The 27,506-nt window shown below is 50.5% G+C and overlaps 1 protein-coding gene across 1 annotated transcript; it reads left to right on the top strand.

The window, feature by feature from the left end:
- Positions 1 to 54: 54 nt before the first annotated feature.
- Positions 55 to 26,908, top strand: SYNM (synemin). Its single transcript, XM_042941113.1, has 5 exons — positions 55 to 935; positions 8,139 to 8,263; positions 18,209 to 18,279; positions 21,957 to 24,409; positions 25,328 to 26,908. The coding sequence occupies exons 1-5, from the start codon at positions 126 to 128 to the stop codon at positions 25,664 to 25,666; spliced, it is 3,798 nt and encodes a 1,265-aa protein (XP_042797047.1). The 5' UTR covers positions 55 to 125; the 3' UTR covers positions 25,667 to 26,908.
- The last annotated feature ends 598 nt before the right edge of the window (positions 26,909 to 27,506 follow it).

A 27,506-nucleotide genomic window follows, 5' to 3' on the forward strand; every position in this document is an offset into this window, starting at 1 on the left:
GGCGCGCCGGCTCTGGCCCCAGTCTGCGGGCCTCCCGGGCAGCGGCGGGGCCGGAGCGGCGCGGAGGAGGGGACAAGACCAGGGCAGGAGGGAACCGGCCGGCAGAGCCCCGTACGCCCAGCAAGATGCTGTCTTGGCGGCTTCACACGGGCCCCGAGAAGGCCGAGCTGCAAGAGCTCAACGCCCGGCTCTACGACTATGTGTGCCGCGTGCGGGAGCTGGAGCGCGAAAACCTGCTCCTGGAGGAGGAGCTGCGCGGCCGGCTCGGGCAGGAGGGCCTGTGGGCCGAGGGGCAGGCCCGCTTCGCCGAGGAGGCGCGCGGCTTGCGGCAGCAGCTGGACGAGCTGAGCTGGGCCACGACTCTGGCCGAGGGCGAGCGCGACGCGCTGCGGCGCGAGCTGTGGGAGCTGCAGCGGCTGGGCGAGGAGGAGCGCGCCGCCCGCGGCCGCCTGGACGCCGAGCTGGGCGCGCAGCGGCGCGAGCTGCAGGAGGCTCTGGGCGCGCGCGCCGCCCTCGAGGCGCTGCTGGGCCGGCTGCAGGCCGAGCGCCGGGGCCTGGAAGCGGCCCACGAGCGCGACGTGCGGGAGCTGCGCGAGCGCGCCGCCCGCCTGACCATGAGCTACCGCGCCCGCGCCGCCGGCCCCGCCGCGTCCCCGCCGCGCCTGCGGGAGGTGCACGACAGCTACGCGCTGCTGGTGGCCGAGTCGTGGCGGGAGACCGTGCAACTGTACGAGGACGAGGTGCGCGAGCTGGAAGAGGCGCTGCGGCGCGGCCAGGAGAGCCGGCGCGAGGCCGAGGAGGAGACGCGGCAGTGCGCGCAGGAGGCGGAGGCGCTGCGGCGCGAGGCGCTCGAGTTGGAGCAGTTGCGCGCGCTGCTGGAGGAAGAGCTGCTGCGGCTGCGGGAGGCGTACGAGCTGCAGGCGGAGGAGCGGCAGGTCCGTGCGCCGGGACCGCCCCACCCCGGACTCTGTGGGTGGTGAGGGAAGGGGAGCGGCGGGGCTCCCCGGACCCGCTGCGTGCGCCCTGGGCGTGGCGTCGCCGACGGGTGGGGCCGGTCCGGAGGTGCCCGAACGGCCCCGGGAGCTGGGCGCGGAAGGGGGACCTCGGGGGTCCCGGCGTCTCACCAGCCGCAGGAGAGGAGCGCGGTGTGTGGGACAGCCGGCTAGTGCTAATGTGGCGGGGCCGTCCGTGCCGTCTAGATAGGTTGTCAGTTTCTTTAGCTCTTGAGATGAGAGGGGGCATCCCGACAAAAGACCCAGTCAGCTCCAGGTTCTCTTTCGATTTCCTGTGCTTCGAGCACCTGATTTACACAAAAGTGAGCCAAGAAACCCCTCCCTCTGACTTCCACAAGTGGCCGCAGAGGTGACAGCTCATTCCTTCTCGGATAGGTCTCAGCGCCGGGAGGTTTCTTAGGCACAGTCAAGCCCTTACCGGGCGCCATTCAAAGTGACAGCCCCTTAGGGGTAGGGCACCCTTGGGGGAAAACTTAAATTGTTCCTAAAACGGCTTCTATTTTGCCAGAGTGATTTCCCTGGAGGAGGCAGCTGGTTTGGCTCTCTGGGCCACTCGCCCTGTTTGTTCTTGGGAGGGGCAGGAACCTTCATGCAGAAAGGAGCTTAAATCAGAGATGTTTTTCCCACAACACAAGCGGGCCATCAGATCGCTGGGTAGTGTAAGGGTTGTGGAAACGTGCTGGTCCCTGTGGCAGGATGTTATTACAAGTGCAGGGTAATATAAACAGTTACTATTTCGGAGAGGCAAAGCCCAAACCTCTGACACTGATCGGGTGACACCTGTGACTGATTATTGTGTGTCCATCCAGTCCAGCACCGGGGTTGGCCCTGGTCCTGCCTCGTCTAGGCCAGAATTGAAAATACTCCCAAATCGTATTATCCTTAGTTCTCAGGAGGGCAGTTGACAATAACATCCACAGAAATTCAGAACTATTTTAAGGGGATAATTTGGGGTTGAAGATTTGGGTAGAGTGATTTTGTGCCCCCCCTTTTTTTTTAAAGTTAAAAGTAAATGAAACATGATGGTTGTGGCATAGCGGACCATGGTGATGTGACAGGTGTCCACAGTCAGCAAATATCTATTGGCTGCTCGCTCCTAGGTCCTCAGCACTGCGGTGGGGTTTCAGTATTCAAAGAGCTGGAGCCTAGATGGGAAATCCTGTAAAGCAATACAGTACTACATTGTTTGGAATTTATAGTATTTTAAAAAATGTTTGTTTATTTTTGAGAGAGAGAGAGAGAGCTGGCTGGGGAGGGTCAGAGGGAGAGGGAGACAGAGGATCCAAAACAGGCTCCACGTTGACAGTAGAGAGTCTGAGCTGAGGCTTGAACTCACAAACCATGAGATCATGACCTGATCCTGAGCCGAAGTCAGCCGCTTAACTGACTGAGCCACCCAGACGCCCCTAAATTGCCCGGAACTTAATCTTTTAGGATGTGGGTCTGGTTGAGCCTCCGCCTCATAATTGTCAAAAGCATTCTCCTGGGGTTGTAGGTGGAGCAAAGATAGGGACTGGCTGAAGTCTGTGCTGATTTCCAGAGCTTTCTCTAGACTCCAGAGTGCTTCCCTCTCCAGTGATGACAGCCAGAGATGCTAGTTCCACGGGGCCCCATGCACTGTGTTGCGTGTAAGTTAAAAGTATCTTAGTAGGCTTTCATGGAACTTTTAACCAAAAGGAAGTGCCAGCCAAACTTCCTGTCCACTGAGCCCCTTTTCAGGGAATCTCTGCTCCCACCTCAAGGGCCCGGGCTGCACTGGCACTTTTAGAAACTGCTTCTTTGAGGTGTGTCGTGTGGGCCAAATCCTCACCATTTACTGTAGTCGTAGCTCACTTGGCCCATTCTGGAACATTGAAGCTCTGGTTACAGGGTTCTTTTTTAGCCCAGGACCCTTTTCCCCGTAAATAAATCTTAGTGCAGCCTCAGATAGGAGCAGATAAAAACAGAGCTCTTCTGACTGTGCAGAAGTGGGGACTTGGGATGCACAGTTGGAATCACTGTCCGCTCTTCCATGCAGAGACCGGGGCCCAGCGAGGATGTGCCTTCCCTGGGGTCACACTTGGCGGGGGCTAGGACCCCACCCTCAATCTGTCCGGGTGATACCTCTCTCGCTGGAATTTACTTCTTTGCCCTAAAAGTAGAGAGCAAGGAATGTCAATGGGGCTTGGATTGTTTTCACTTCCAATGTGTGTAGATTTCATTCCTTCCCTATCCCTATTCCGAATCTTTCCCCTGTTAGCTTAAAGCAGCCAGATTTCAAACTGCATTTCCAAAGATTCAACACCAACCATTAGAGTATTTTTTTTTTTAAAGTGTAAAGATACCAGGCATCTGTTAAAGAGTAAGTATCAGTGATTTAAGCCCAAGCCCTTGATATCTTCAGATTCTATAGATGCTCTGGGGACCCTGAAAATGCAATTAAAACCCGATTTAGCTAATATAGTGTAGTACATGTTTCATCACTAAGAGTTAGCCTTTATCAAGTGCTTCTTTTGCGTCAGGTACCACAGGGACCGGGCTTTTCCCACAGATTCACTCTTAGTCCTCACCCCGATCTTATGAGGTGGATACTAAAATCAGCCCCATTTTACAGATGATGAACTGAGGCACAGATGATGAATTAGGTCCACCTAGTTTGTAAGTGGCTAAGCCAGGGTTCTATTCAGGTGCCAGTATCTGAGCAACTAACCACTAAGCCACATCTTTGTTCCCATCCAAGATAAACATTTAACCTGTATTCTCTAACTCAGGGCTAGCCCAGTGGTGCCCAGTTAATCTGAAACTCCTAAAATCCTTTCTGACCCTTCCAGCTGGCTGTTGTTAGGATACTTTTCCTGTCAAATATGTTTCATTTGGCTTTTGTGTTCCATGTGGTTTAATGGGGCCCCTCCCCTACCCCTCCTGGAGGCAGGAGCTCCTGCTCAGTGCCCAGAGAGTCTTCCTGGCTCTGGGCCTCCTGTGCAGCCCAGGAGAACGAGATGCTAGCCAGGACTCTCTTTCTGGGAAAAGTGGTTTTTCCCCTAAGGCCTACATATTAGGCCTTCTCTCTGTTAGGCCTCTCCGTCAGAGTTGCCAGAGAGAAGTTTGCTGAACTAGACATCCAAGTCCCCAGCATTTTATACTCACTTAAAGCCTGAGTAATACACCCTGTCTCCCAGTTTGCAGGAAGGAGCTTTGGACAAAAACTTAAGACATTTGTGGTTTATGCCAGCCTTACCCTATAAAGACTGAGATTTTTTGCTTGCAAAACTGAGCTCTTCGCCTTTGGGGCTAACTATAAAAGGCTTCCAAGTCCCCAAAACGTGACTGAATGAGACCTTTCTTTTGATTAGAATAGGAATGGGTTAGCCACCCTGCCTGGGCCTGAATTCTGGCTCTACCACTAACTGTGTCTCTGTTTCCCCATTTGTAAAAAAGGGATCATAAAATCCAATTCACTCATTCATCCGAGGGCTATTGAGCACATAATGTGCCAAGCAAGCTTGGTTCTTAAGTACCAGGGATATAGCAGTGAACAAAACAGAGAAAGTCCCTTGACTTCACAGGTCTTGAGGTGGAAGCTGCTCAGTGTTCAGGAGGCGGGCCTGGCTGGGGCAGAGGAAGCAAGGGGAACGTGGCCTGTTAGGACTTGGGCTTTTGCCCTGAGCTGCATGAGGAGCCCCTGGATGGCTCTGAGCAGAGGGGAGTGGTGGTCTGACTTTGTCTGAGTGGAACTGCTCTGGCTGCTGTATAGAACGTAGACCGTGTGGGGCAAGAGTGGGAGCAGAGCAAACTTTTTAGGAGACTGCAATAATAATCAAGGCCGGAGGCACTGGATGCTTGGACCAGAGGCAGGGGTGGGGTGCTGAGAGGCAGCTGCCCTCCAGAGTTGAAGCAGACAGGGTTTGCGGATGGATTGGATGACAGTGGAAGAGAGGGACAGAAATCCCAGTTGATGCCAGTGCTCGTGGACTGAGTAACTGGAAAAAGGGAGCCCTCTTTGCTAGAGGGGGTTGGGGCAGGTGATTTGGCGGATCTGGGTGGGAGATCAGAGTTCACTCTGGATGCCTCTTAGATACCCACCTGGTATTGTAGCATAAAATTATGCGCCTGGAGTTGAGGGTATTGTCTGGACTAGAGCTATAAACACTTAGGATTCAATTAACGCTTGTTATTATGAATACATGCAGGTTTGGGGTCTAAAACAGGTTATCGTGGTATTTAAATCCCTCCAGCTCTAACACTCAAGATCCTGAGTGACTGTGACATTTGCAAGCTCTTCCTATTTTGTTTGTGTGACTTGCTCAGCAAAGAGCGGCTTTGCTGTGGGTAAGAGAACGATTTCTCTGGACACTGTCAGCAGCACGCTTTCCCTGATGCAGAGCTACATTTCATCATCTGTTGTGATGCCATCCAAAAGTTCCCTAAATAGTAACTAAAAAGGTGACCTCTCTCCCCAGCTTTTATAACATTAGGCGGATATGCTTTCGCTTGGTTACTTAGGATCAGCGTGCTGTATGTATCTCATACTCCAGTGCGTCTGGCCTGGCCTGGCCTGGCCCACGGTTTGAAAACCTCTGGCAAGGTAGAAACCAGGTCTGAAGCTTTCTTCAACCAGTAGGATCGGTTACAATTTCTGTGGAGACTGTTAGGAGCCAATAATAAGTCTTAACGTTCCTGCTTCCAAAAGTCAAGTAATTTTCCTTTGACAGTTTAGGAAGGGTTGAATCACATGGAAATACAGTGGGAACTATATTTTTTAACTTACACCCAGTTTGATTTTCTTCCTCGTATTTTGTGGGGGTGCAGAACCATTCTAGAGTGCCCTCTGGGGAGAGAGAGAGAATCTTTGGGCATACCTCTTTGGCCTGGCTGGGGGGGTCCTGACCTCCTCAGGACGTTTGTGGTTGGAGAATCGAGTGCACGTGATATTTTTTTTCTAAGCAAGTTCACAATAATTGAAGTTCTCTATAAAGAATACATTACTACAGATTCTCAAATTTTGAGATTTAGGTTGAATTTCATGTAGTAGGAAGGAGTAATGGCTGTATGTTTATAGCATATTTTAATTCTAACTTATACCTGGGATTATACTCCCTCTAACATGGGAGAACAGAGGATTTTAACACCAAGACTTAACTCTAGATGAAGGAATATCCTGGCTAAATTCTGGCAACCTTGTCACTTAAATCCAGACTGGCCAATGGTGTGCTTAGGTGAAGGTCTTTATCTACTTACATGCCACTTTTCCAGGAGATTCACAGAGATCTACTCTGGGATACTTGCTAGTTCTTAAATTTACTTCTTTGCTTTAAAAGCTAAATAGTTTCAGTTTTTTTGTTTTTAATCACCCTTTATATACCAGGAGAATCTAACAATCATTCGCTGAGCTAGAACTCTTTGGGAGGCAGAATTATTTTCCTGAAGATTGTGCATTGTTTAAAATGTTAGATCCAGTGTGAGATCTTAGTTCATTCTTTGGTTTTATTTACATATTAATTGTGGACCTTTAGCATATCACCAGGTGCCTTTGCTGGAGGGATTACATGGGGAATGGAAATAGATCCCCTCTCCTTCTGGTGTTACAGTTTTTGAATTCCACAAAGATAAATATCTAAAAATGTAGCCAGTTTAGTGAGCTGTATTCAGAAATAATGCTGTTTTCCATTACAAACTGGAAGTTAAAGTATATGGACTCGTTCCAGTGTTTAAATATGTGCTCAATTATTCCTCAGAACAACTATAAAATATTATGCAAAAACTACAATTCAGAGTAATGCAAAGCTATAAAATGGCACTGATGGAGCCATTGTATTTATTAACTAAAAGGTATTGTCGATTTAAAATAGCACAACTTGGGGTGCCCGGTGCGGAGGGGGGGGAGCTCAGTTGGTTAAGCATCTGACTTCAGCTCAGGTCGTGATCTCACGGTTTGTGAGTTCAAGCCCCGCATCGGGCTCTGTGCTGACAGCTCAGAGCCTGGAGCCTGCTTCGGATTCTGTGTCTCCCTCTTTCTCTCTGCCCCTCCCTTCTTGTGCTCTGTCTCTCAAAAATAAACATTAAAAAAAAAAAAAAAACAACTAAAACCACATCTTGAGGAGGTACTATTATCTTGATCATTTCCAGTCCAACTCACCAGTTGTGTACTGTGCGACATAGAGGGAGTGGGCATTTTTCTAGAGGAGGGGGATGCCCAACGTGGCAGACCAAGCCCGTCAGTGTCTCCCAGCCAGGGGGAGAGAAGGATAGATGTAATCACCAGGTGTGAGTGGAACCAGCATAAGGGCTGCGAGGATGATGTGAGCATGTGCAGAGAGAGTGCTTATAACTCTGTGCTACAAGTACAGTCAGAAGATTTATATCCCGTTCTGAATTGACATTTATGCCTAGAAGATATTTCTGTCTCATCAATGTAGCTTTCTCCCCAGATGATTGTAAAGTAGCTTTTCTAGGTGAAACACAGAGCTCTGTCAGTGTACCTGCTTATCGTTGGGGAAATCATGAGTACGGAGAAAATTCTGTTTCACATCTGAGTGACTTCTGTTTTTGATGTTGTAAACCCCCTGCTCTCTGGTCTGGGCTTACTTTCAATAGCATCATCGTAGACTGGTTTGATGTGCTGAGTTTCCTAAGCAGAGATTCTTTAAGAGACTCCTAAGCATTCATTATTATTAGAAAGTAGGAGCAGAGGAGCCAGTGTCCTATCAAAATCGTCCATGTGCAATACAAAACAACTTTCATGTGGGGATGCCTGGGCGGCTCCGTCGGTAAAGCATCTGACTTCAGCTCAGGTCATGATCTCACACCTCGTGAGTTCGAGTCCTGCGTCGGGCTCTGTGCTGACTGCTCAGAACCTGGAGCCTCTTCAGATTCTGTGTCTCCCCCTCTCTCTGCCCCTCCCCTGCTCACTTGCGCATACTCTCCCTCTCTCTCTCAAAAATAAACATTAAAAAAAAATTAAAAAAAACTTTAATGTGGAAGAAATACTGTATTTAAAAGTCAAAATATAAAAATGCCCTGACAATGACTGCATCTTTAAGAAGCCTAAAAGTGTGTGTGTGTGTGTGTGTCTTGAACTGTTGGTACCTTCAGTTTGACCAAGCAAAGCTCTAGTCCTGTGATCTAAAAGCCCTTTGTTCTCTTTAGAGAGTGATTACCTGCCTGGAGGATGAGAAGGCGGCCCTCACCTTGGCCATGGCGGACAGGTTGCGGGACTATCAGGAGCTTGTGCAGGTGAAGACTGGCCTCAGCCGGGAGGTGGCAACATATCGGTAAGGATGTTGTGCAAAGAGGTTGCCTTGGCGAAGCTAGAGATCCCCCGTAGCCTCCAGAGTCCATGAGGCTCCGTGATAACCAGAGGGCAAACCCTGGCGTGGCCAGCCCTGGAGTCCAGGGCTAGAGAGGAGGAAGAGCGGGGCCTCACTTAGATCACCAAGCCAATCCCCCCCCCTCCCCCCGCAGTGATGGGAATGGCAGAATTCATACCCTTGCCCGGCGTCTGCGTGTCCTGGGCCCCAGGGAAGAGTTTTACGTGTGTCAGTTCCTTAGATCCTAGGAATTAGCTCCTGCATTTACAGAGGGACAAACTTCACTCGGGGAACTTATGGAGCTAGAATGTAGGGGGTCAGGACTCAGACCCAGAAACTCCCAAGTCCACGTGCCTGTTGCACTGTTCAAATCTCAGGGCTCTGATTCTGCTCCCCACAGCTTTGGCCTTGAGGAACTGCATTTCTGCCAGCAGATGAGCATGCTACTTTAGGCACTTGGCTTTGTTTCTGGAGATGTTGACTTGAATCGGGGGGTGAGCAACCCAGATTAAAAGGTGTCAAAGCCCTCAAAGGGGCTGGATGCTGGGTGGGCAGAGAACATAGCCTGGGGCCCCTGGAACTGCCTGTGGGCCAGCAGAGCAATGCTTCCCTTGGCGTTCCTTTCCCCTCCCGCTCCCCATGGTAAGCAGTCTTTGGTTGGGGTGGTGCCCCATATTTCCTGCAGCTTTCATGCTCAATGAGGACTGGGTACAGAGGGGCCCAGATCTCAGACACTTAGAGTGGAAGCACTTTAGGAGACCCTGGATCCCCGCTTGTGCGGATGATAATGGCAACCAACATTATCGAGCAAGCCCTTTGTGGCTGTTCACTGTTCCACAGTCTCCCTCTCTGGGTGGGTAGATATTCCTCACCTCTTTCCCAGGTGCGGGAGAGAGGGGCCTGGTAGCCAACCCCCCACCTCCACCGCTTCACTTCCAGGATATGTCGGAGCATAAATTGATTGCGGGTGTGAACGAGCTCTGGAAAATCTGCCTTGGCAAGTGAGTAGAAGACACGGTCATAAGTGCCATCTTCTGACAACATCACTGCTAACAGATTGGGAGAGTTCAACCTGGAGAGGAAAAGGAGGGGACCAGGGTCCACTCCCTTGATTAGAGACAGAGCCAGGGCAGAGGCAGGCCTAGTTCAGCACTCCTTGTGGGCTGCACAGTCCACAGTCTTCTCATCATGATTTTGCTCTCAGAATATCCAAATGGCCTGGGTAGCTTTGATATACATTAGTAGCCTAATGCAGCCTCGGGCCAGCCTCACTGTCTGTATTGTCTGGAAGGACTCGCCTCAGCCACCCTCTCATCGAGGCCCTTGGTACCATCAGTGAAGAGGGAGCAGGCAGCGGGGCAGCCCCTGGCCTGGGCCCAAGGCAGCCACTAGGGGGTGAGGTCTGCCTAGGGCCCAGCAGCTGAATGGAAGGGGGGGCAAGCCAGTGGGGGCTTTGCTGCGCCCCTCCCTCTGAAAGCCGTGCTGTGGCTGAGCGCTGCAGAGGCCGTGGTAGTCCAGATGCGGACAGAGGGTGGAGGAGGCGACTGCCAGCCTGTCCCTTCTCAAACTCCATCTCCCACATTGTCCTTGGAGACCCCCTGGGATGAACGATTGCAAAATTAAATTGGTAGGGTGTTCAAACAAACGCTGCGTGAGAGAATCTGGGTTTACTAATAAGGAAAACTTCAAAACGGGCTTTATTCAGGGGGAAGGAAGCATTAATCAGGATTTTCTTCACTTACAAGTGACAGAAGGCCTTCTCAGACTGGCTCAAGCCAAGAGCAGTGTTTATTACTCGCTTAACTGAAGAAGTGCCTAGTTTCAGGCACAGTAGGTCCGAGTGCCCTGGTGAGGTTTGATGGTGACTGTCCCTGCCACTTGCCAGCAGATGAGCATGCTACTTTAGGCACTTGGCTTTGTTTATGGAGATGTTGACTTGAATCGGGGGGTGAGCAACCCAGATTAAAAGGTGTCAACGCCCTCAAAGGGGCTGGATGCTGGGTGGGCAGAGAACATAGCCTGGGGCCCCTGGAACTGCCTGTGGGCCAGCAGTCTCTTCCTTCTTGGCTCTGCCCACGCTGCGGCAGGATGGGCCCCAGGCAGTGCCAGGCTTTGACCTGGAGGTCGGAGGAAGGGGCTCTTTCACATCCATCCCACCAGAACTCCTGGGCCCAGCTCTCTGGCTCTCTTGGGCCACGTGTTTGTCCCTGGTCAGGGGGACAAAGTGCTCCGGGGCTTGGAACAAGGGGTCACCCTCCCTTGAGTCCCACGGATTGAGATAGCGAGGAGGTACCCTGAACTTGCACTGACCTGGAGCAGATGTGGGTGGTCCCAGCAGTGTGACGGTCGGCAGGGGCCCAGTGTACCGTTTCTGTCTGTTGCTGGCATTTCTCTAACCCATTTAAGGGTTGACTTGGCTACCCCGTAGGAATTGAGGTGGCAACAGGACATACGGAAAGCAGGTGGTTGATTTCACTGTGTGTCTCTTTGAAGTCCAAGTTTGCGTGGGGAAAATGATGAGCCTGGGCCTGGCCTTGCCTGGTTGCAGATACACCACTGGTGAGAACTGCTTGCAGGCCTCCCTGCTTCCCAGGGCTCAGGATTTAGTCTGGGAGGCGCCCACAGATCTAAAAGACATACAGGCAGTTGAATATAATAATCCCTTTCTTTGTATGAGCCAAAATTCTAGCATTATTATAGCTGTTGGGTGTCCTGCAGAAAAACCCTTGTCATATGTGACTCTTGTAGGATTTTACCTCGCTGCCCAAATTCTAGGCCAGGTATCAGACTTCACATTTGCGTTAGTGCCCTTTTGTTCTTCTGACCCTTTCACAAGTGCCCGTTTGATCTTTGTAAGTCTTGACCCACTGTCTTTGAGGAAGTTGACCCTCCTTCCACACCCTGCCCCACTGAGTGCAGCAGAGACTGTCAGCCTCTTGGGGACCAGGGCCTAGGGCCCCCTGCAGTGTGACTTCTTACCAGCCCTGTCTGGAGGGGCCGAGGGTGGCTGACAGTGTGGCTGGCATTGCTTTCCTCTCATGACTGAGATCATATACATTTGCCCCAGGTGTTCCGTGCAGTGCCCAGAGTTGATAGCCACCATTCTGACTAAGCATCTCATATGGAAGAGAAGGGGTTGTGGCTCCTTAAAGTCAGCAGCACATCCCAGTACAGCTAGAATTTGTCAGCTGTGCGGAGGCCGGCTCTCAAGTGTCACCAACACTTCTGAACCCAGATATCTGGCCCTTCACTGCGAAAAAGAAATACTAATAACAAAATTGCGTAATTTATAATTAAATGTAGACTTAGAGTTTATAAACAAAGATACAGATTTAATAAGGTAATAAAATTAGAACAAAGCAAACCCAGGAGTCTAAGGCTGGAGGATTTCAGCAAGTCTAGTGGGCCAGTTGGTGGCCAGGGAAGGTAGTGGTGTCTCACCTGGTGGGTGAGTGTGAGAATGAGCCCTCTCCTCCTGTGGGGCTGGCCAATGCTAAGACCAGGGCAAGCACCGGAGAAGGTGGGCTGGCACGGGGACCCGTGCTCACTCTCCTCTACCTGTCACCAGTGAAGTTGTCTGGGGCTGGAGGTGCTTGTCTGCCAGATCCGTGATTGTGAGTGTGTTTGTTACACTGGCAGCTGAGCGGCTGGAGGGGAGATGCTCAAACGGGACAGGGTGTGGTTCTCAGCTCCATCTGTACTTGGGGGTCATCTGGAGACCCTGATGAAGCTTCGGCCCCTGGGCCCAGTCCTAGATATTCCAGTTAACCTGGCCCAGGATGGGCCCAGGTCTGGTGGTTTTACAGCTCCGAGGAGGACCGTCAGGTGCAGCTGGGGTAGAGAAGCATGGGTGCAGACCAACAGGGTTGGCATCATCTCAAGCCTGTGGGAAATGCAGAATCTCCAGCCCATTCCAGACCTCCTGGTCCAGGTCAGCGTCATGACGAGATCCCAGGTGATTCGTGTGCACATCACTGCTTGCAGAGCAGCCTGGGGACATCCTGAAAGCATTAAGCCTGTCTCACAGTAGCCTAGAGATGAGGCAAATGAAGGGCAGGCTTACTGGTTGCCAGGTGCTATGGGGGCATCATGGATGAGGCACGCAGCCACGGGGTTCCAGGAAGATCGTGTGGGAAGGGCTTCCGGGCAGAAGGGCCAGCCTGGGCGAGGATCTGAGGACGGAGCTAGCGTGGCATCTGTGGCAGTGCTGGGAATTTGGGCAGCTTGGTTTTGGGGGCCTGGCATGGAGGGCTGTGTGTGTGATGGATGGGCAAGAGCCACCCCTGTGAGGCCATGTTTTGTGGGTGGGGTCTGCCTTCTGGCTGCTCCAGAGATGCTGGCAGGCAGGGCGCTGTGCCTGCTCAGACGGGCCACAGACATATAGCCAGTGGCTTGGTGCTGAGGGTCACGTGCGGTGGATGAGGCTGCATGGATGTAGGTCGCTGCCTGCACTGTGTAGGAAACAAGAAACGCCCTACAAGACGCACAACTGCGAGGCATCAGAAGGGAGTTCTGAGAATCAGGGAGGGCTTCAGGAGGGAGGTGAGACTGATCTGGATCTTGAAGGATGGTGGAGATTCGATCAGACATGTAAGGAGAGAGGGGAGGCAGGAAGTGGGGGGTGGCATGTGGGGAGGGACCAGTCCCCTTAGGTGAAAAAGCCAAACAAGGTGATAAAAGAGCACGCGTGCCAAGAAAACACTGTAGACCGTTTACTGCCAGCTAACAGGGTCAGATAAAGATGGTTCAGAGGAGGGACAGAGAGCTGCCAGCCGAGGTTGGCAGGAGAGATTTTCAAGAGATGTGAGATTTGAGCTGGCCTTGAAGGGCTGGGAAAGTCGGCAGTAGGAAGTGGGCTGACAGGAAGGACTCCGAAGGAGCTCCAGGTGGAAGAGTCTGATCAGAAAACAGGTGGAGGAAGGAGAATGCAAGGTGAGTGAGCAGAGGCCTGGGAAGAGGGCAGATGGAGGGGCCCCGACTGGAGGCCACTGAGGTGGAATCTGCACAAGCAGGGGGCAGGGAGGTGGCCGCTGGCAGCTAAAGGGCAGGACGGCTGCGTGCCGAGGTTGCGGGGGGTGGGGGGATGTGTGGTGATGTGGGTGCTGGGAGGCCTCAGGAGGTCTCCGGTCACTGGCGATTCAGGTAGAGAGGACCTGACATGGGTGGGCGGGAAGCCTCTGTGTAGGATGACCAAGGCGCCGGAGCCTGGCTGGGGGGAGCCCAGGAGCGTGGGAGAAGGGCGCCGCTCATTACGTGCTCTTGCAGATGAGACCTTGGCAGCGAGCCTTGTCTGTGAAGCAGCTGCTTGTTCAGGCTCCGTGAAAACCAGGGGCCAGTGATGCTGTCCAGAGCCCACAGCACCCCACACCCCCCCACACTGCTGACACGAAGACCTGGTCCCAAAACTTCAGATTGAGAGCTTGCATAAATGCAGCTAGAAAATAGTCTCCTTGCCCTGCCCCCCCTCCCCCCGACACACAAAAAGAGAACAGAACCCAGTCATCAGGAATAAGCGATTAGAAAATAGAATGAAAAAAAAAAAACAAAAAAAAAACACTTAGGGGTGAAACAAAAAAAAAAATGCAAAAACACCCAGGAATAAACGGAGTCCAGAAACCACAAAACTGCAGGCTATGAAAATCGTGTACGTAAGAGTCCCGTCCTGGCTTTCTAATCTGCGGGGTCAGGTGATGCTTTCTCCCTCAAAATATAAAACGATGCTTTGTGTTTTAGGTTTTGGGGGTGAAATGTATAACACTTGTTCTAAATGTCGCTTGGAGAAATGGAAAGCACGGCCAGACGATTTTTCAAAAGAAAAATACTGAAGGGAGTCTTGCTTTACATATGAACATGTAATGCAAAGATTTGCTGCCTGCGATCTGTCAGGCAAAGTCCTTTTTAAAAGGTTAGGTTGGAAACAACAACGTCAAAGTCAAAACATGTTCTTTGTATGTCTGCACAGCGGGGACGTGCGAGCTTCCTGTTTCCTCTTTGTAATGGCAGCAGAGACAGCGTGTTTCAAATGGGGGAAATAAATATTCAGTCTCTGGGTTTGGACCGCTAATAAAGCAATACAGAATTCCTGCCATTGGCAAGTTCATCGTCGTAATGATATTTTTGGTTGCTGTATTATTTTTTTAGGATTACCTATCCCTTTGCGTGCTCCAGTTCAAAGGAAAAACAGTCCTTTGGAATTTCTCAAGCTCTTGGAGGAATACATTTAGTTTTTCTAAATTAAATCCTACTCTTTTGAAAACTTATAACCACGTGTCATAAAACTCAACCACGTGGCTGAGACTTAGCCAGTTATTAGGTGAGATCTTTGAAGTTCATGATGTCTTGTAGTTTCGGGGAGAGGAGACAGAAAGGATGGACCCTTATGTTTGGTTGCTAGCCTTCCCCATGTCACTGAAGAAACGGGTTACCCTTCATTAACCAGGATCGTAGGTTATCCAGAAACTCTTCCCCTCTTGGGCTGCTTCAGTTAACTGAAAATTAGCTGTCTTCTCAGGTCAGTAGAAGATGATGACGATTGTGAACATTTACTGAGCACCTGTTCTGTGACCGCCGTTGTTGTGAGAATTTTCCAGTTTACCGGCACCACACACTGGTGAATGCTGCCTGTTTCTGAAATGGGGAAAGTGAGTCACAGAGGGTTTGAGTAGCTTGCCCAAGGTCACAGAATGAGGAAGTGGCAGGCCCAGGATTTGAATCCACACAGCCCGACTCTGGAAGTTTCTCCATCAACCACTCCCTATGCTTCCTTCCTTTCTCTGTTTTATTAGTAATCTTGGCCCCTCTGTCGATCATTTGATTTTTTTTTTTCTAGTCTCGAGAACAGATGGATGGACCTTTGATACGTGATTTAGCACTGAGCACAGAGGGAATGACCAGAAGCAGCATGGCCCTAGTGTGACCTTCCACAAAACACCTGTAGTGTGGGGCAGAGCCTTGCCAGTGCGGATGGTCATGTTGTCCTCTGTCTCCGCCTCCCTCTCCTGCACCCAGCCCTGAGTCCAGTCAGCGTGGCAGGCAGCCCCCTACCCTCTCTGGATCTTAGAGGCCAGGGAGGCAGTTCTGAGGCTCCTTCCCCGGCTCTGTCCCCTTTGCCTCCCCTCACCGCCCCCCCCCCCCACACTTAGCCAGGAAGCACTTTGTGAACCATCCCACTAGGCTCCACTGGCATCACTTCTGGAAACATCTTCCAGCTGTCCCTCTTCCCTCACTCTTGTCCGCACTTATTGCGGACAGAGGCGTGCCTTGTGCCCCCAGTGAGGAATCATAGCGGACGTGCCCTGTAATTGCATTAGGATAATCTATCCCGGCCAGAGAGCCCCCACCGTGGGCCTGGCTCTGATGACCAGTGGGGTCTATTAGGGCCTGGAGCCTGGCCAGAGGCCACATTATAGCTCACTTACGCACTATGGATTTGTCTCAGACTCCTTAATGAGGCCAGGGACTTGGTTTTCCTGCACATGTTTGCTTATTTTCCTGCTCTAACAGGCTGCCAGCCTGCGGGGCTGTATAAAATGTTCACTAATAGCTCGTGATTCAGGGGGTTGGCATTTCTCACAGTCACCACGGCTTGGCGGCCGTTTTCCTCCAATGCTCTCGAAATAACCAGAGAACGCTCTACCCTTTTCTTAAAGTTGTAGGAGTCTGTTCCCTAAAAATGTTCTTTTTAGAGCTTTTGAGGAAATTTCTGGCGTCTCCTCGGCAGAGTTTGTTTGTGCCTCTGTCCTTTGAGTCCTGTGAGCTGCGTTGGCACAGGGCAGGACTCTGTGTGTGTCAGGAGAGGTGTCTGTTAATTAAGGTGTGAATTAAATGACAGTCCCTTAACTGTGCCTGTAAGACTCAGCACTGGACACTCAGGCGGAGAAGGTGACACATCGCTTTGCCTTCCGGGAGCCAGCCATTGAGAGGACGACTGAGTTCTTCCCCAGAAGAAGCTTCATTGTGGGAGAGCCCTGGAGGGGCGTTTTGATGGAAGTCACCAGAAGATGTTGAATATGCTTTCATTGATACGTTCTGGAGGGTCTGTCTGCAGGATTTGTTCTTTTGAAAATGTGTGTGAAATACTGATGTCTTAGGCGTGGCAGGAAGGTCTAAGCAGCTTGCAGGGATGATGGGCGCCTGGGCTGCATCGACCCTCCCCACTGGTGAGCTGTGTGCCTTTGGACAAGACACTCTGCCCGCACTCCAGTGCTCTTACCTCTGAGCCGGATGCTTATTGTTGGCCCTGTGTGGAGCGGGATGGGGGGTGCTAGGAGGGCTTCATGAGGGTCAGAGCCACGCTCGGTGCCCAGACTTAGCCAGGGCCGGTGACCAGCACGTGACCACACAGACCCCCTCAGGTGACTGGTGCCTGCTCCTCGGTAATCATAGCCTCCCCCTCAGGGTCCTGAACTCAGTCAGAGTTTGGTGACCGCTTGGATTTCCTGAGAGAGGAACAAAAGCATTCTCTTTGAGGGATGGGGGAAGCTATTTCTATCCCCCAGGGGATTTTCTTTATCCCGAACACACCCAGCCCCCTGCCCTGCCTTGTCACTGAGTTCTCTGCTGACCCGGACTCCTCCTGGAACCTAAAACGCTTGGTCATGAGGATGTGGGATTAACGGGTTGGTGTCCCTTTTCCTGGCTTCTGCCCCGAGTGGACGGGCTGGGGCTCTGGACTGGGCCCCTCATCTTCCTGAGTGTGTACCTCAGTCCCTGCTTCGGTGGCAGACCCCCTCCCCTGCCGCGTACACCTTGAGTGGGATCCCATTCGCCCTTGTCTTTGCTTTTTTCCTCTGAAGGGGGAGGGGGGCTCTTCCTTGGCCATCCCCCACCTGCCCACGGGGTTCTCGCACTTACGGGGATCACCACATTTGAATCAGTGGAAATAGAACTTGGCGCTGGTTTGCCTGAACCACTGAGTCCCTGCTCGGATCTGGCATCTCTCCTCCGTTTTTGTGCCCAGCTCTCAGTGGTAATATCAGTATTTCCAAGTGGGACCAGCTTCTGGTTGCCCTTTGCCATATACAGTGTGTTTCTTGGAACTGACATTAGTGACTTCACACATTGCCCTAGCAACCAAGACAACTGTTGTGGCCGCAGCGGCCAGCGTCCTCGGGGTCTCTCTGAGTGACTGTCGTCCCGGTGCTGACCTGTCCCAGCATGCCGGGTGTGTCGGGCCCAGAGCCTGACACCCCGTTCTCCCCCAGGGCTCTGAGTTACAGCTTACTGAAGACACTGCAGTTTTAGACTTCTGGATGTGGCCAAAGGAATCACCCAATCAAGTGCCTTTTGCTGTTTCATTAAAGGAGAGACCAGGATGCTTCTCTGGATGACACGGTGGAGAGGTGGTCTGCAGCCTGTCCTTTTCCTCCTCTACCTGCCCGCTTCCCATCTCTTGTTTTCCCTTTTCTCTCCAGGATGTCCCCAGGACACCCAGTGTAAAAACCATAAATGCATTCTGGCTGCCTTATTTACAAACCAGTGTCAGTCCTTGCTCTGCTCTTAGTCGACCCCCAACGTGTGACTCCAGAAAGACCCCTGTGGGAGTTATGATTATTCTGGGGCCCTTTAGCCCTGGGGAGATCTGCCGTGCATGGGCCTGTCCCCGCTTCCCAGACAAGCCAGACCCCTGATCCCCACTCCTAGGCCCACATGTCTCTTCTCCTCCTTTTCCTTGTCCTGGGCTTGGAAGGGCTTTCTAGAATGTCTGTAGCCCTCACCCCACATTATGTTCATTGCTCTATCCAGCCAGGCCCACTGAGGTGGGCTTCGATCCCTGTGGTGCAGTATCTTCAGACACAAGTCCTGTGACACTGGGACACTGTGGTCATGGACCAGATACTACATACTATGGCTTACAGCAGCACTTCTCACTCTTTTACTTCCTGATGAATTTTTTTTAAATTTTTACAGAGCCTTACTAGAAGGAGAAAGTAATCCAGAGATACTGATCTTGACTGAGCGCATCGAAAACGTGCCACAAGGTAAATATAAGAAAAGCTAAATATTTAATTTTAGGGTGTTTTCTATATGAACAGATTGATTCCATGGTTAAATAGTAAGGCATCATTTGTCAGGAAGAATTTGGGATTAGGTATGATTTTTTTTTTTTTTTTTCAGATAAGTGTCATTCATGCCTCTCTTAAGTACCAGCCAGATTTTATTTGATAGGCTGTGGTTTAAATAGCAATGTAAGTGTGAATGCATGGGACAGTGTTTAGTAAGCTTATTTATTCATCTAGCCAATACTTTGGGGCGTTTCCTACCCAGTGTGGTGAGTGGGGAGGAGGGGGGTGCTGATGGAGAGGTGGGAGGGGTGAAGGGCGAGGAGACAGTGGACGTGGACTTGTTTGTCATACCCTTCAGAAGGAACACCCTTTACGGACCAAAGACTTACAGGTTGTTCCCCCCCCCCCCCCCCTCCCCGCCACTTCTGGATATATATCTTTTTTTATTTTTTATTTATTTTTTTCCCTTTTATTTTTTGATTTTTTTTCAATATGAAATTTATTATCAAATTGATTTCCATACAACACCCAGTGCTCATCCCAACACGTGCCCTCCTCAATACGCGTCACCACCCCTCCCCCTCCCCCTCCCTCCCCCCCATCAACCCTCAGTTTGTTCTCAGTATTTAAGAGTCTCTTATGGTTTGCCTGCTTCCCTCTCTGTAACTTTTTTTTCCCCCTTCCCCTCCCCCCGGTCTTCTGTTAAGTTTCTTAGGATCCACATAGGAGTGAAAACATAGGATATCTGTCTTTCTTTGCCTGTCTTATTTCACTTAGCATAACACTTTCCAGTTCCATCCATGTTGCTACAAAAATCCATACTTCATTCTTTCTCATTGCCACGTAGTATTCCATTGTGTATATAAACCACAATTTCTTTATCCATTCATCAGTTGATGGACATTTAGGCTCTTTCCATAATTTGGCTATTGTTGAAAGTGCTGCTATAAACACTGGGGTACAAGTGCCCCTATGCATCAGCACTCCTGTATCCCTTGGGGAAATTCCTAGCAGTGCTACTGCTGAGTCATAGGGTAGATCTTACAGTTTTAACACAAGTGTCAGGAGGTATTACTTTATACGGCAAGTAGTCTGCTCTCTGGAACTCGCTAGCCCATGGGGGCAGAGGTGGGAACGGTTATACCATTTGTATTACTGAGCTGCATTGGCCCGGGCAGCTCAGATTGACATGGGTAGCAGGTGTCACTGGGTGCCCTAAGGTCTGTCTTGATTGAGGCCAAAAGCTACAGAATAAAGGTCATATTTCCTGTAGCTACGGAACCAATGAACAGGTTAGTGTTCACTAGAAAGGCCCTAAGAAACCTGTAGGATAACTTTAAAAAGGAAAAAAGAAAAGCTTAAAAGCCATATAGAATCTTAAAGGGCTTTCTGGCTAAGCAAGGCAGATTAAATTACTTATAGTATGTTAGTATATACCTTATTCAGCAGAGTTTCGGTCTGCATGAGTATTACCGTATTCAAAATCATGGCAAATTGGGAATGCATATATTTGGTGCATCTGTCAGGAGAATATTTAGTTAACTGCCAGTCTGGATAGATGGCATATTAAAAAAAAAAACAATAGTTTCCATCTTTATTGTTCAAAAACAGCAGGCAATTCACAGATTTGAAAGGTCACTGATTCAGAACAATAATTTTGGTTTCAGGTGTCTGTGACTGGTAGGAATTGGGTCTTAGACAATATCCAGTAAGTTTACTTACTGATTTTGAGAGTAAGGTTGAAAAAAAGCAAAGATGTTATTCACCAGATTTCAAGGTTTACTTCAGTCACTTAGATTTTTTACTTGAGGCTATTTAAGTCTGAAAGTCCATCACATCACTTAGAAAGGAGAGAGGAGAAAAGGGCTGGGGCCACACTTTGAGAACCACCAGTTGAGGGCCAGGGCTTGCTAATCTTTGACTAGCTGAGTTCTTGGAGCCTAGCGAGAACTCAGCAGGAGGGTTACTGGGGGCCTCTGTTAACTTGTTTCATTCACTGATTGTTTCATCTGGCTTGTTAAAGGATACAGAGACAGTATTTGCAAACTAAATCTATTTTAGCAGTTATGGATTAGGCTAAAAGAAAGTAGCATTAGAATAAAGAGGACCAGTTGTGAACTCTTTTAATAGGCTTTGAGTTTCCAGATAGTTGTGTGTCCTGTGTGATATACACGCAGTTAACTGTTCACTGAATAAATGTACGGATGTGTTCTTAGATAGTGAATTTATCAATACTTATGAATACATTTATGTTTCTTTCGTAATATTGTATAGAATAATTCTGGCCACTTGCCCACACTCGGTTGACAGCCTAAAACCAGTCTGTCATCTTCCATATTTCTTGGTGAACCTTAATTAAAGATCAGATGGTTCTTGCAGTTTCCCAGGGATTCATCTTCTGGGGCTTCTCTGTTTTTTTTTTTATTTTTTATTTATTTATTTTTTTTAACGTTTATTTATCCTTGAGACAGAGAGACAGAGCATGAACAGGGGAGGGGCAGAGAGAGAGGGAGACACAGAATCCGAAACAGGCTCCAGGCTCTGAGCTGTCAGCACAGAGCCCGACGCGGGGCTCGAACTCACGGACCGCGAGATTGTGACCTGAGCCGAAGTCGGCCGCTTAACCGACTGAGCCACCCAGGCGCCCCTGGGGCTTCTCTGTTTAAGATCAGTATATTGACCTGAAAGGAGGAATCTTGGAGAAAATGTCCTGGCCTGGTCTTTCTCTTGTACCCTGAGCTCTGTCCTAAAGAGGCCCTTGGCTTTGGCTGATGTGACAGGGAGATCAAGGGTGGAGAGTGGGCTTTGCTAGGCTCAGCCGGATGGGGTGCGGTGGGCACAAGGGGGCGCTCTCAGGGTGGACGGTGCTCTTGACCACATTCTAACCCACCAGCTGCTATGCCTGAGAGCAGGTACCCACCTGGAGTTTGGACATCCCCGAGGGTAAGCACCCTCTGTGGACCATCCGGAGCAAAGCAAGGAGCCCAGGATCAGGACATTAAAACAGACTGTAGTGTTGGTGACTGGTCAGCTTCCTGCTCTGGCTCCCTTTCAAATGGACAGTTTGTAAAGAAAAAAAATAGAAGTATAAAAATAGAAGAAGCCAGGGAGCTTTAGAAAAAGTTAACCTCGTCAATACTTGTTGGCCCAACATGGAAACCAGTGACAAATCAGAGCATATTAAATGGGGGAGAGAGACTGCCAGTTAGCGTGGAGTGATCTCGTACTTTGTAATAATGAAGCTCTCTTCTCCACGGAAATAAGTAAAATAAACTCAGGCTGTCAACAAAGCAGCAATGCATGTTTCCAAACTATCACGGTACTGTGAAATTTAATCCACAGAGACTAGCACCCAGCTTCTCGAATGCACGTGCCGAGCTGCGCGAGCTCACGTTTGCTGATGTTTGTGAAGGTGGATGATATTTGAAGATCAGCAACGAGAGCAAAGTGTTGTGCTGTGGTGCATAGCGCTACATTTTATTGTAACGGGTTTTTTTTAAACTACCAAAATCAATGATTTGGGGGTGGAAAATAGCTCATTTGTAAATGCCCTTTCTGCCATAATAGTTTGTATTTATGATGATGGGATGGGATTTGACCTGTAGTGATGCCTTTAAGATGAGAGAGGTAATGATGACTGTCGTTTTCTGCAGAGTTCAGAAAAACATCCTATCAGTATGCCAGCACGGTGCTGCAGAGGGAAAATGAACGAAATCTGTTTCCCAGGCGGAAAGCACCTCTGGCCAGCTTCAGCCACAGCCTGGCGCAGCGCTCTCACCTGTCGGCAAAGCCCGGAGCTCGGCCCGCCGTCCCAGGTGCTGCGGGCAGTGGCTTCCTAGGCTCGGGATATTCTTCCCTAACCACTACCCGGTGGGAGAAAACTGACGGCAAAACTGCCGACTCTCAGGAAAAACCTGCCAACAGCCAAGCCAGCGTCAGAACTTTCTCTCCAGTGCCCGGTCTTTTAAGGGATACTGAGGCTCCAGCGAAAACATTCCCCGAAAGACCGAGAACCGCGGGTACAAAGGCCGCCTCTGCTAATGTAGCCAAAGAGCCCACCCTTGCCCAAAAGCCCTATCAGGACAATGTGTCGACAGGTGCTTCCAAAAGCACGTGGTCAAGTGAGAGAACCGTCCTTGTGGAAAAGAAGACGGGGGCTAATGTCACGAGAGAGCAGGAGAGAAACAGGCCAGGTGCCATCCAAACAAAGTGGGAAGAGAAGGTGTTTGATTCCAAAGAGAAGGCTTCAGAGGAGAGGAATCTAAGGTGGGAAGAGCTGACAAAGTTAGATAAAGAAGCAAGAAAAAGAGAAAGCCAGCAAATGAGGGAAAAGGAGAGAGGGAAGGAGTCGGCGAAGGAGAAGAGTGTTCGAGAAAGAGAGGTACCGATCAGTCTAGAAGTCTCCCAGGATAGCACACCAGGGGTGGCCCCGAAAGGTTTGCAGACTCCCCTCCAGGGGGATGCTCGTGACGGTGCAGGCAGAGGCATGGAAAAGAAGGAGGCCAGGTTCAGGCTGGACCGCGGCGACACCACCAGCTCCCCGAAGGGCGACTCCACGACCGAAACCATAGCCGAAAACATCGTCTCCAGTATCCTGAAGCAGTTTACCCAGTCTCCTGATACAGAGACATCTGCTAATTCTTTTCCGGACACGAAGGTCACTTACATGGACAGGAAGGAGCTTCCCGGCGACAGGAAAACAAAGACTGAGATAGTCGTGGAGTCGAAACTGACCGAAGAGGTGGATATTTCAGACGAGGCTGGCCTGGACTATCTTCTGAGCAAGGATGTTAAGGAGGTGGACCTGAAAGGAAAATCGGCTGAGCGGATGATAGGAGACATAATCAACCTTGGTCTGAAAGGAAGAGAGGGGAGGGCAAGGGTGGTCAACGTGGAGATCATTGAGGAGCCCGTGAGCTATGTTGCTGGTGAGAAGGCGGAGGAGTTTTCTACCCCCTTCGAAGTGGAGGAGGTTGATGATGTGTCTCCGGGCTCCAAGGGGCTGGCTGAGGAGCAAGAAGGTTATGGAGAAACAGACATCATGTTCTCAGGTAATCAGCATAAAAAGACCAAGCAGCCCCAAGAGAATGTAACTCACGTCGAAGAAGTAACGGAGGCGGGTGACTCAGAGGGAGAGCAGAGTTATTTTGTGTCGACCCCAGATGAGCACCCTGCGGGGCAGGACAGAGACGAGGGCTCGGTGTATGGGCAGATCCACATTGAAGAAGAGTCCACCATCAGGTACTCTTGGCAAGATGAAATCGTGCCAGGGACTCGGAGAAGAATAAAGACGGATGATGGGCTGGGGGAGAAGGTGGTGAAGCCGTTGGACATCTCAGAACCTTCTGTGGAGGAGGAGGTGGGTTATACTCACTGGAAGGAACAAGCTAGAAGTGGTGAATTTCATGCTGAGCCCACAGTCATTGAGAAGGAGATTAAAATACCACCTGAGTTCCACACGTCCATTAAGGGATCCTTCAAGGAGCCCAGACACCAGCTGGTGGAGGTTATTGGGCAGCTAGAAGAGAGCCTTCCGGAGCGCATGAAGGAAGAGCTGTCTGCTCTCACCAGAGAGGGTCAGGGCGGGCCCGAGAACGTTTCGGTCGACGTAAAGAAAGTCCACACCTCCGGGGGTAGGTCTGTGACCTTGGTTGCCGAAGTCAACCTCTCGAGAACCGTGGATGCCGATCAGTTAGACCTGGAGGAGCTGAGCAAAGACGAAGCCAGTGAAATCGAGAAAACCGTGGAGTCAGTGGTACGAGACAGTTTGGCCAGGCGGCACAGCCCGGCGCCTGGAAGCCCAGACGGGGAGACCGCAGAGGAGCCCCCGGCTGCCGGCTTTCGCTTCAAGCGCTGGGCCACCCAGGAACTGTACCGCCCCGGCGGTGAGGAGGGCGATGCCAGCCGGGCCTCTCAGGGCACGGAGCAGGTCGCTTCCCCGGGTCCGGTGTCAGCCACGGTAGAAGTCACCAGCCCGAGGGGCTTTGCCCAGTCACACGTGGTAGAGGACGTAAGCCGGTCTGTCAGGCGTGTTAAAGTAGACCCCACTGGGATTTGGAGGACTGAGCAAGTCTCACGAGAAGGACCCACTGCACAAGTGGTGGAGGTAAGTGGGGAAGGGGACCTAAGTCCGGCCCTGAGCTCACCAGGAGCCACCTGGTCTGTGAGGCACTTCACCCTGAGTCCTGATCAAAGTCAAGTGTTCCAGGAAGTCTTCTTCCAAAGGTCTGTCCCTGCCTTTCGGGAGGCAGGGGGCACAGAAGAGCCTGGCCCGATAGAACTGTCCACAGATATGGACACAGCGGGGAGGCGCAGTGTGTTTGGCTCCGAACAGTTTCATGCTAAAAGGGAAATTACTTTTCAGGGCCCCATTTCTGGGTCGGGGAAGGTTGGCGATTATTTTCAAACAGAAGAGTCAGTACCCAGACTTCTGTAAAGGACCTTCAGGTGGGCCCCAGAGAGGGGTTTGGGGAGCAGATCCAGTTCAGAGCCCCCCTTCCAGACAGAAGGGCGTTGAGTATCAGGGAAGCTTCCGTGAGCACTGAAGAGTGGTCAGGGGACGGCACATCTGTCAGGCAGGTCACGGTCTGGGCTCAGCAGCATCAGACCACTGGGCACATAGTTCCCCTGCCCCGGGAATTCAGCCACTCAGAAAGCAGTGCCCATGGAGAGGGCTCGGCAGACATGAGCCAGGCTGCACGTAGTTCCGCTGTGGGTGGGAAGATCCTGATGACCGGAAAGAGCACCTTCCAAAGTGCCAGTTCCCAGTGGCCTCAGGAGGCCAGTGTGGGAGATGCACGAGGGGCAGAGGAGACACCGGGCATGAGCAGAGCCTTTTAGGCACATTTGTCTGGGTCCCGCAGAGACCACAGCCTCTGAACGGGTTGTCTTCCACGAGCCCGTTTCCAAATCGCTTGCACCTGCCGGTTCAGCGGGCTCCCCTGAGCTAGGCGAGTTGGCAGACGGCAGCGGGGTGCTCAGGCACGTGGCACGGGGCCCCAGAGACTCTCCCTTTACCTTTCAGATGGACATGAGTCACGTGGAGGCGAGCCCCCGCTGGACGCAAGACACCACGGTCTTCTTCCCCGCAGGGACGGAAGCGGCGGCTCGTGGTGCCCCTGACCGTGGGGCCTGGAGAGACGGGGGCAGTGGGAATGCCTGGGTGGCCAGCGTGAGCTTTCAGGGCTCTTCCGGGGACGCACACCAGGTCCCCGGGGAAAAGGGCAAGGCGCAGGCTGAGTTTGACAAGACGGTGCAGCTACAGAGGATGGTAGACCAAAGGTCGGTGATTTCGGATGAAAAGAAAGTTGCCCTCCTCTATCTAGACAGTCAGGAGGAGGAGAGTGAGGGCCGCTGGTTTTGATAAGCAAATATTTTGTTTTCAGTGGTGTCTTATCTGGTAACACAGTAACACACAGAGGCCTTTACTTCTTTGAAGGAGGGAGGCTCAGTCTTTACGAAGACCTCCCCACTTTTCTTACTTTCTCCAAAGAGCGCTCCAGGCGATGTCACTTTACTTTATAATCTGTAAAGGTGTCAAATGAATTCATGCCTTCGAAGGCATTTGAATTTTATTTTTGAGTTGGAACTTTGACACAAATATTTTTTATCTTTTTAGTCTTAAAAGTTCCTTTTTCTGGAGTTTTCTCTCCACTGCTTGAGACAGTTTCGACCAATTTTGCTCCTGGTCACGGAAATGCCTCACATCTGTTTGAAGTTATAATCAACTCTCTATAGGGAAAATGCCTAAACGGTAACAATATAGTAAGATGCCTATATGATAACAAGATTAAAGTAATATATTTAAGAGTAAATTTTATTTGCATGTGCTAATATGAAATAATCAACTAACATTTAAAAGGAAAAATGCGTACATTTGTCACTTTTCCAAGTCTTTTCAAAAAGAAATCCTAGGAAAGAAGCAGATTGCTTCCATAAAAGATAAAAGTGGAAAAAAAAAAAACCTAAATGGTTCTAAATTTAGGAAAAAGTTAAGTTCACTTTGAGACTTGAATGAATTGCTTTCTATGTGCAGAACTCCAAAAAATATATAGTATTTTTGTTTATGGAGAGGATAGCTTCAGCCCATTTGATATTCTAAGTCCACACGCTTGCTATGTTCGTGTAAGTTCTTAGAAGCCCACCCTGGGCTTATGTGTAGGGAAAGTGACTGTTGGGAATGGGTTATTGTATTTCCTTTCTCACAGCACTGGGTTGTTAAGTAGCATACAGTCTAAGTATTCTTGTTTGTTACAACCTAAGTTCTGGAGTAGCCAGCTCCCGCCAGAGTGTTAAGCTTCTCCATACCTTAACCCTTAGCCCTGTCTACACATTTAATTTTACTGGCGGGAGGCAAACCCTGAAGACAGTAAAGAGAATGCTGATGATGCTCAAGCTAGAGCCTGGCTTGCCAGATGATCCTGTGCCGTGACATTGGAAGCACAGGGTGGGCTGTGCCTCCCAGAGAAGGCCTTGCAACGCACCGCTAAAGGGACCGAAGTCTGGGTGATGCAAAATGACAACCAACCTCGAGGACGTTTTTGCATTTTCTTTTTTTTTTTTTTTAACGTTTATTTATTTTTGAGACAGAGAGAGACAGAGCATGAACAGGGGAGGGGCAGAGAGAGAGGGAGACACAGAATCTGAAACAGGCTCCAGGCTCTGAGCGGTCAGCACAGAGCCCGACGTGGGGCTCAAACTCACAGACCGTGAGATCATGACCTGAGCCGAAGTCGGACACTTAACCGACCAAGCCACCCAGGCGCCCCCGTTTTTGCATTTTCAACAGATATCATTACAGCTGGGGTGTTTTGCCCAGGGAAGAGAATACTAATGTTACATAGGATAAGATGTTTTGTGGGAGGGACTGGGTGCCTCTCCTGCTGCCCAGCACCCAGGAGGGGCCCTGGAGGAAGGCAAAGGCCCTACCCTCGCGGGCCACGGGATGCTGACGTGCAGGTACACACCGTGAAGTTGAAGGTACTAGAAAGAGTGAGTGTGCTTTACTGGGTTTGTTTTATTTTACATAAGGGTATTGCTTTTAAGGCTTCGTCTTTAAAGGTAGCGGCACACAGAAATTACCTCTCCAGCAGCACAGTATTATTTTAATCCAAACTAGTTGCTTGCACATAACATTGTTTAAACTGTACTTCCGGTAACAATCCTAGAACTGCCAGTAGGACACTGAGGAATAGTGATTGGAG

Source organism: Panthera leo, chromosome B3 (assembly GCF_018350215.1).
Source record: "Panthera leo isolate Ple1 chromosome B3, P.leo_Ple1_pat1.1, whole genome shotgun sequence".
Classification (NCBI taxonomy): domain Eukaryota; kingdom Metazoa; phylum Chordata; class Mammalia; order Carnivora; family Felidae; genus Panthera; species Panthera leo.